Genomic DNA, 8979 nt, shown 5'->3' on the forward strand with positions numbered 1-8979 from the left:
CATAGCAACATGAATAACAATGCTTAGTAATTACATAGCACTGGTACAATGTGTAGGCAAAGTTTAATCACTTAACACCCTCAAGTGTGACAACCCCCCCTTCACCGCCCCTGCACTGTGAAGGTGGAAACAAAGGAATTATTTCTGCTGCTTTGTAAGAAAGGGAGGCTGAGAGGTGAAGTGTGATAGAAGGTCAGAACGACAGCTCAGAGAGGGTTTTCCAACCATGGGCTTCTTTCCTGGGGCAGCGATCATAGAGAAAGCCACTGTGTTTTAGTGAAATGAAAGCCAGGCAGAGATCTGCTGAACTGGCATGGGCAGTTGATCACTAAACCACTCAGCACGCTGAGGAGTATGCATAAAACAAAAAAATGAAAGGGAAAAAGTTGTAATCAGGGGTCATAGTGAAATCTGACATGACTTTGCAAGGGCATCTTCGGGTATTTGGTGTAAGGTGTTGTATGAACAGAAGGGTGTGAAACCTCTGCTTTGCATGAAGAGTCAGATGACTTCCAGGCAGCAAAATGAAAAAATGCCTCGGTTTCACTTCCTTCTGCGTTTGGACCAGATGATAATCCAGCTGTGACTATGGAGTCTCACAGAAGACCACTTAAATTCTATGCAGCACAAGATTTTTCAATCCTGTTCTGATATGTCTTTCAAATAGATTAGGAAAAGTGTTCAGACAAAGAGCTTGTGTTAGTATTGAGTGTTCAGTCCACACCCCAGATATCTGCTAAAGAACACAGATAAAAAATTGCATGCTCTTAGGTCTCTTTGAAAGTGCAGTGATTTTCAGGATACCTCCTGCATTGTTTGCAATGATGCTGGTTCTCAGGGCAGGCAGAGCAGGGGAGCCATCTGAATCTGGGTCTTCCTCACAAACCTGAGTGTTCACAATTCTTGGGCAACTAGACATACACTGGGCAGTGGTGATCTGGTTCTGACTTTTGGGCAGAATGAGAAGCAAAACTGGACTGGAATAGACACAGGATCCTCATGTTCTACTCACCTATTGCAGGCAGTTGCCTAATTTCGAAATGATTTGGAGACACAATACTGTGTGTCAAAGGAAGAGAATATTAGGCAACTAGTATGTCAATGTTAATGTGGCACCATTCATTAAAATGTAAGGGACTCGGGAAAAGGGTGCTATATTTCTGCATTAAAATACTTTTCAATGCTGCTGATGATTTACCACAGAACATTCAACACTTCGTGTGATAATTTGAATGTGGAGATTAGTAAAATGTTTGGATCTAGCCTCCCCAGACAGGAGAGTGTACCTAAAATTCACACCTGCACTCAGAAGGTAGCATAACAGAGACAGATGTCATGGCTTTTTTCTTTGATTTTTGCTTAATTTCTTGCCTCAGTTTATGATGAAATATTTGTAGTACTGCATTGTGGGCAAAGCACTGCAATGAGACTAGGAGACCCTGTTTGTGTTCCTAGATTTGCCTTTCTCAGAGGCTGAATGATCATGAATGATCCCATTGCTCTGTGCTTTTTTTTCTTACCTGCAAAATTGGATGCTCGGCAACACTCTGTGAAGTGTGAGGAAATTTAGTAATCAAATTAGCCAAGTAACCCACCAAAACTATAACCAGTATCAACAAAATGTGAGTTGGCAAAATCCTTTTTTTCCCAATACTTTATCCTCCTGCTATTCTTAGAAGTGTAGTTAAAATGTGAGACCAAAGGGAGATCATCTGAGTGGCACAGCTTGCTGTGGATACGATGCGTGTCTGACAAGTTTAACAGGGCAGCCTAACCCAGCACAGCCCCTCTGGGTGAATGCAGTAGAATACTCTCTCTCTGTAGAAGGCAGTATTCCTGACTTACTCGTTCACCTCCTGGAATTACCTCTCCTGCTTGGCAGGAAAACTACCACTGTTAGTTGTGTTCAGCTGCGTTGTGATTTGTTCTTAATGTATTAGGAAGACTGAGCTGGTTGAGTAAAGAATCTTTCCCAAATTCCCTTCTATGAGGTCTTCTTTTCACTCTCTCTAGGTAATTCAGCACAAGAGCACTGTTCAAATTAGACTCTATAATGGCAAAATCTGGGCTTCATGACTCAGTCCCTCTTCCAGTTGTCTGTTTCTGACTACATAAAGAGTGCCATAGGTAACAGGAATCATTTTCACTCTCCCGCTTTACATGTCTTTTCCAACACTTTGGAAAAGAATTGCTCTGTTGACTCATGGCCAATCAATGAACCTCAGCAGGTGTCCCCATCTTGCAAAATATCTTGATCTTCCTGTGTGTATAAGATTCCATTTATCTAATCCATACCATATCCTTGTGCTTGCTTGGCATAGCAAATCAGATGTTTCAATCAATGGGTTTGTTCAGTGTGCTGGCATTTGGGAATTCTCTTTGAATTCTGAGTTCACTTTGAATTTTGGTGGGACCTGCATTTTGTCACCGTCCCCAAAGCTAATTAAAAGGCACGTGAATGTGGTGTTTGGGAACATGGTTTAGCGGCGGACTCAGTAGTGCTAGGTTAGAGGTTGCCCTCAATGACTGTGAGGGTCTTTTCCAAACGAAATTATTCTATGGTTGTAATTTTTGGCACAGAATCACAGAATAAAAATGGGTTGAGTTGGAAGGGACTTTTGAATATCAACTAGTCCAACCTCTCTGCCATGGGTGGGCATGTTAACTTTACATACATAACTTTACATTTGAAGCACCTTTAATAGCACTATTACTTTGCCTTCATGACAACACTTCCAGTAATTAAGTTATTACTTTATCAGTTTTAACATCTTAAACTGAAACAAAGATGTGCATTGCATAATGTTACTACCTCAAGCAGATTACAGCACGAATTGTTGTGCAGTACCATGTTTGTTGTGAGATGCGGCCCATCGATCTATGCTGCTCTTCCCAGGCAGTTCTTGCATGCAGCTTTTGGACCTGCCATTGTTGGTGAAATTTGGCTCTTCTCCCTGAAAAATGACCATTTCCCTGGTCTAGTAGTCCAGGTTTATTTCACAGATGGACATCTTATTTCAAACAGCAAATGAAAAAGATTTGATGGTAGTAGTGGTCATTAGCTGAGATGGAAGGCGCTTCTGGGAAAAGGGAGAGTTTCTTCCAAGGAATATCCAAAGAGCCGTGTGGGGCTGAGCTGGAGAGTTCTAATCTTACCTGCTTGGAACCACTTAAATTTTTATCTGTTTCTGATGAACCACAGACATCTTCCAGGGTAGCCTGTGTGAACTGAGCCCACAAGTGCCCTCTTCCTGATTCTCTCTCTTTTCTTTCCCTATGGGCCCCTTCTTTATTTCTTTCCCCTGTAGGCTCCTACCTACCCTCCATTCATGTACTGCAGTCTAAAATGATCTGATTTCTTCATAAGACTCCTCAGAATAAGCTCTCTTCCCATTATATCCATCAAAGCAGACTTTTATTCCAATACAAAAACCCATCTATTTCCCCAGCTATCCTCAGTAGAGTGGTTTCAGAGTTCTCTACGCACGAGGAGACCACTGTGTCTGTCTTCTTCAATGGGGCTTGTTCTCATTTGTGTCCTTCTCTTTTCACATTCTACACACATTCGTGCCGGTGAAATGGCAAGTTGGGAATTTTAATCATTGCCAAGCAGAAATGAGTGTCTTAAGTACTGAACGCTCTGCTCCCACGGACAGTAGACAGGCATAGAGGAATTTAATGTGATACATTCTTGCATTCACGCTGGAACCTTCTTTGTCCTATTCTGAATCAGGAGGTGAAGAATGCAAAAGCAGCAGAAGTGCACTTTAGACCATGGAAAGGAGTGTGTTTCACAAAGGACAGCAGCAGAAGGAATGTGTAAATCTCTAAGTGTCAGTATAGAACACCATGGCAAACTCAGTGGTTACTTTAAAAGAATACCAGAAATGAGTTTGCTGCACTGACCCTTTAACCACAAGATAAGATTTTTTTTCAGATGATGTGTAAGAATAGGTTTGAGCCACAGTGCATATTCCTCAACCAGTACCGTAATTTCCCCCTTTTCCCCAACCACGTGTAAATGAAACTTCATAGTCTGCCACGTAAACGTTACCCATTGATGAACCACTGAAAATTTTTCCAGGACCATGCTTTGACAAAGACGCTTTCGAGGGATTCCCTTGATTAGCCAAAAAACGAAGGGCTCTTATCTGACACTATCTTGTCTAAATATACACAGCCTGTGATGATGAAATAAAAAAAAATTCAAGACCAGGTATAAATACCACTGACAGGATGATGAAGTTCAGTCGTCTACTTGCTTCTAATAGAAGATTTAACTATTAGAAGTTGAAGCTCTCTGCTCTTAGACCTGGTCCCCCAGAACTGATCTGAGCAGTTTAACTGAACTATCATAAAGAAAATGGCTTTCCAAAACTACAGCTTGTTTGTTCTGTCTATCATCATGATTTCTTTTGGACATGTTGAAAATAGATTGAATCTTCTTCAACTTCAAAATGATATAGACAAACTGAAAGCTGATTTTGTAAGTATAATCTTCTACTGCATTTCTCTTCTCCTGCTGCTTTGCTTTACATATACTCCAAACTTGAGCACTGCTTGGCATACTCAATATGTACCAACAGAGGGTAATCATGTAAATAATTTTTTGATCATACCTTTTTATACAATAATATGGATTTTTTTTTTGTTTTACTAAGCTGTTTCATTTACCTGGTTCAATTTTTCAACAGTCATAGTTATTGTAGCCATTTGCATTTATTTTAGGGGTGTTCCTTCTTTCACAATAGCTTCTTCTAGCTCAATTCAGTTTTGATTACATGGAATATCTTTTAACAAGAAATCTTAATGCAATTTATGGTGAATATATTAATCTCTATTCAGTTCTGACTATATGCAATTTACTGACTTTTTAAATTTTATGTTAGCAATGTCAATGCCAGATTTAGTACTACATAGCAATATAAAAAAAATGGAGATGAATTTTTGCTTTAACAAATGCATTGGCTACTTATTTTAAGTTGTAGTAGTGTGTTACTCAAAGGTGATTTTTGCTTCTTATTCTTTTGCATCCTCCAGTCATTTAACTTCCACATGTGTGGCTATGACCTGGCATGGTAATGTAATCTGGCCCAATATTCTTTCTCGTCAAATAGAATTTTGGTAACTTGATAACTGTAATGTTAATTCACCAATCTTCATCTGGGAGGCATTAAAGCAGTACACAGCTGAAATCAGCAGTGATTAGTCACAGAGACAGCAGATCTACAATAGAGTCACTTTCAATTAACAGCTTTTATTTTCAATATATTTTTGTGTTTTATTCTCCTCGAAATGCAAAGAAAAAACTGCAACAGTCTGCTCCTATTCTTTAGCTCTGACTTCTCTGTGATTTTGTCATAATTTTGTGCAAATGACAGTTGATATTCAGTAGTCAGGGAACCACCCTGAAGTGGTAAAGACTAGTGTGATACTTCAGTGTTTGCAGGAAACTGGCTGTATAAGTGGCATTATGTCTTAAATTTGTGATTAGCATAGACCAGGGAGAGTCTTACTAGAGTATATATAGCTCTGTGGGAGAGATCCTGAGCCATGATGAGCTTTTTGTACTGACATTAAAACTTTGCTCCATAGCAGGTGCTCCCCACCTTTCAGAAGTAGAAAAAATCAGTTTGGTAGTGTGCTCAGCATGGGGAGCCAATCAGCCTAGGAGGCTCCTGTTAGACTGCAAGTTTTCTCTTTGCACTCACTGTGTTTAAATTACTGAGCAGACAGAAGAAGGAAATAGTCAGTTGTATACAAAAAGGAAAAAAAAAAAAGCCACACAGAAGAGGAAATGATGCAGTTTGTCTTTCCTTGGTAGGAGAGTTGTGTTGCTCTTTTTTTCCTAGAGCCTGTTGCCAACGTCTGATGGTTAAACTCCATCCCTGGGAGCCTCTCAGTAGCCCACTAATCTTGCATATCCCCATACCTGGCTGTGGGCTACTGGGATATTCTCCACTTTTGCAGTCATTTCCTACTCAAACCAGCTCATTCTTGTTCCATATGAGATTTTACAGAGACTGTATGAATTTAGGGTCACAGATTACAAGCTGCTGGACTTCGGCTTATCAGAAAACATACCAAGATCAGATCTAATGATTTTCTAGACTCTTGCTGTGCTTATGAGCTTTTATTTTCATCTGTCAGTAGCAAAACTTACCGGGAGCATTTGGGAAAATAGATGTGCTAAACATCTCTATTCAGGAGAAGACATTGAAAGGAGGACTAATTCCATTTCTGATACCAGGCAGCCAAGCAATGGGATTTGGTGGTTAGAGAAGTGAAAGCATTGGGAAAGCATTGGGATTGCCAGATGTGCAAAAATCTGAATTTTGATGCTCATTTGAATAAACAAAGCAAATTTGCCTTGTGATAAATATTGTTTATGTAATAGATATGTTTGCTCTTTTTTTCAGAACTCAAGTCATTCTGATGTAGCTGATGGTGGTCCTATTTTTACAGAGAGGCTGAAAAGCTGGACAGAGGTGAGTCAAAGCCAGATATGATGAAGCATGTCAGGCACTTTTTTGGCACAAAGCAGCTCCCAGAACCAGCGTAATTAGCTGCAGTAGAATGAACATGAGCAGTGTTCTCTTTGGTAGCTTGGAAATGAGACAAAAATAGAAAGCTTTATACTGCACTGTGAACTGACTCAGAGGTACAGTCAAGCCCAGGAGCTGAGTTGCAACATCTTCTTTATCATCTTGTTTCAGGCAGCAGAGAAGCCCTGTATGCTGTGTTTTGTCTTCCTTCCTTCCTTTCCCTGCTGATGGGCACTCACAGACCTTTCTTTTTCATCATATTTTTCAACAGAGAAATGAAAAGGAGATCATCCTGAGTCAGATTATTTCCATGTACTTGGAAATGCTTGAAAGCACTGACAGGTCAAAGGATCATGTCAGGAACATAACTGAGGAGCTCTATACTCTGAAAAAAAGCCTTTCTGATGGCTCAAAGAAGATGGAAGATCTCAAGGACCTGACAAAACTTCGGGTAAGGCTCTTCCCTTGTCTCCAAAGCTTGTGGCATTATAGTTGTGATTTGAGTGTGATTTAAGCTAATAATGCTTCAGTAACCTATATGGTAATTGATATGTAGGTCAGTTCATGCTGAAAAACCAAATATTTCCAGCTGCAGGGGCTGCTGCATGTCTACATGTGGGGTAGTGCTGGGTCTTGCTGTGATCTGGCACAGAGCTGCTGGCAGCGCTGTCACACGGTCTGTACACCAGAGGTGCCACTGGCACAGCCCTTTGTGGCATGGAAATCGGCTGGGAAGGTTGTGCCAGGCTGTGGAATGCTCTGTGGCTCTGGGAGCACTCGGCTCACGGTGCTCATGCCAACCTCCTCAGAGGTCTGCAGACAATGCCCCCGTGCAGGCAGCTGCCTTTCACTGCAGGCTGGCTCTGTTCCACAGAGTCTGGCTGCTCTGTGGCAGGCTGCAGAGCAGCACAGAAAGGGGAAAACAAAACTATGGGACACAGTCACTCTTTGCTATGGGAATTAGGTAGTAGGGAATTGAAAATTGCAGATGTGCTTCTGTTTTACACTGGTAGCAGAGTAGCCCATGTGCTGTGGACAGTAAACAATTACAGCTCCTGGCATGACTTTTGCTCCATTTGTTTCTTGCTTATTACAGATGAATGACTTGAAAGTTCAGCGCAAGGCTGTAAATGAGCTGTTCAGCGTCTTACAGAAACTGGGGGATACCACAAGTTCTCACAAAAGGAAAAGAAGCCAGTTTCAGAGGCTGTGCAAATGCTAATTCCATCTCAGGATCTTCTGTACTGAGCTATTGTGCAAGTCTTGTTGGGACAAGATTTTTTTTATTTCAATCTTTTAATTGATATTTTTATACATTTATTTATTAATATTTAAGTGTCTTAAGTAATTATTTATAAAGAAATACTAATCAAAGTATTTATACTCCCTAATATTATATAAGAAATGACTTTGTCTTAAAATTCTGTCTATTTGTTATATGTTGTTGACCTGAAAACAGAGAGTGAGGCAGTGTTTACCTAGTTTCCATATGGAAATCTTGAAATTACATTATAATGGTACCCAGCTTTCCATCTGGTGCTGTCTTGAGAGAGGGATGTTATGAGATTAGTCTCATCTATTTGGCATGGAGATACAAGCACCAGTATGGGGAAGTTACTCTATTCAGGAAAAACATATTTATGTCTGCTTACTACTAAACATATCTAAATCCAAATCAAGCGAGTAGACATGCCTAAAGATAAACAAATGTTGAAGAAAATTTCTGAACTAGAGGACTAATGGTTAATAGCTGGTTACTATTATTATTATTACTATTATTATTGTTATTATGCACTGAAGTTACCAGGAGAACAGTCTACTTAATATCTCAGGAGAATGTGACTAACTGTATTGCACTGACTTAACTTAAACTCTCAGATTTTAAAAATTTCTGTTTTTATTTTTTTGTATTGAACCAGTTAAATGTGTCTGTTTTAATTTAATTTATTTGGAGGTAATAGTATGGAAGTTTTACCTCAAGGACTATATTTTTACACTGGAATATTATTAAAAACTTTGGATTTTTCAATAGAGATTTTTGAAATTTGAATTTTAAATAAATAAATAAATGAATAAATTTTAAAAGTGTGTTTTCATGTTTATTCACCATAATCTATGTGAAAAATAAAACTCTAATTTTATTCTACATTTTCACAAAGATCAGTCCTGCCCAGTCATATAAAATATATTTTGTTTCCTCCATATTTTTAAAGAAATATGATAGAAGAGTCTAAAATTCTCAAGTTTTTCTTGTATCTCTTTGAGAAAACGTAATTTGCTTGTGGGAAGTCACTGATCATTTGAAATTTGTTGTTACTCTGATCTAAGATAAAAAACACTCACATTTCTCTGCACGTGAAAGCTGCAGAGCCCAAAGTGGGCTCGGGCCGTCTGCTGGGCTCTCTGCAGGTGCTGCACGCTGGGGGCTGGGGCA

The 8979-nt window shown here is 39.6% G+C and overlaps 1 protein-coding gene across 1 annotated transcript; it reads left to right on the forward strand.

The window, feature by feature from the left end:
- Positions 1-4294: 4294 nt before the first annotated feature.
- IFNG (interferon gamma) lies at positions 4295-8534 on the forward strand. Its single transcript, XM_063155925.1, has 4 exons — positions 4295-4486; positions 6420-6488; positions 6817-6996; positions 7642-8534. Exons 1-4 carry the CDS (start codon positions 4364-4366, stop codon positions 7765-7767), a joined length of 498 nt encoding a protein of 165 aa, XP_063011995.1. The 5' UTR covers positions 4295-4363; the 3' UTR covers positions 7768-8534.
- The last annotated feature ends 445 nt before the right edge of the window (positions 8535-8979 follow it).

This window comes from Melospiza melodia, chromosome 4, assembly GCF_035770615.1.
Source record: "Melospiza melodia melodia isolate bMelMel2 chromosome 4, bMelMel2.pri, whole genome shotgun sequence".
NCBI classification, from domain to species: Eukaryota; Metazoa; Chordata; class Aves; order Passeriformes; family Passerellidae; genus Melospiza; species Melospiza melodia.

Bases quoted from the DNA above. Each gene is read 5' to 3' on its own strand.
- IFNG (XM_063155925.1), top strand. From the start codon at position 4,364: ATGGCTTTCCAAAACTACAGCTTGTTTGTTCTGTCTATCATCATGATT. The intron at 4,487-6,419 runs GTAAGTATAATC...TCTTTTTTTCAG, and splicing joins ACAAACTGAAAGCTGATTTT to AACTCAAGTCATTCTGATGT. The intron at 6,489-6,816 runs GTGAGTCAAAGC...ATTTTTCAACAG, and splicing joins GGCTGAAAAGCTGGACAGAG to AGAAATGAAAAGGAGATCAT.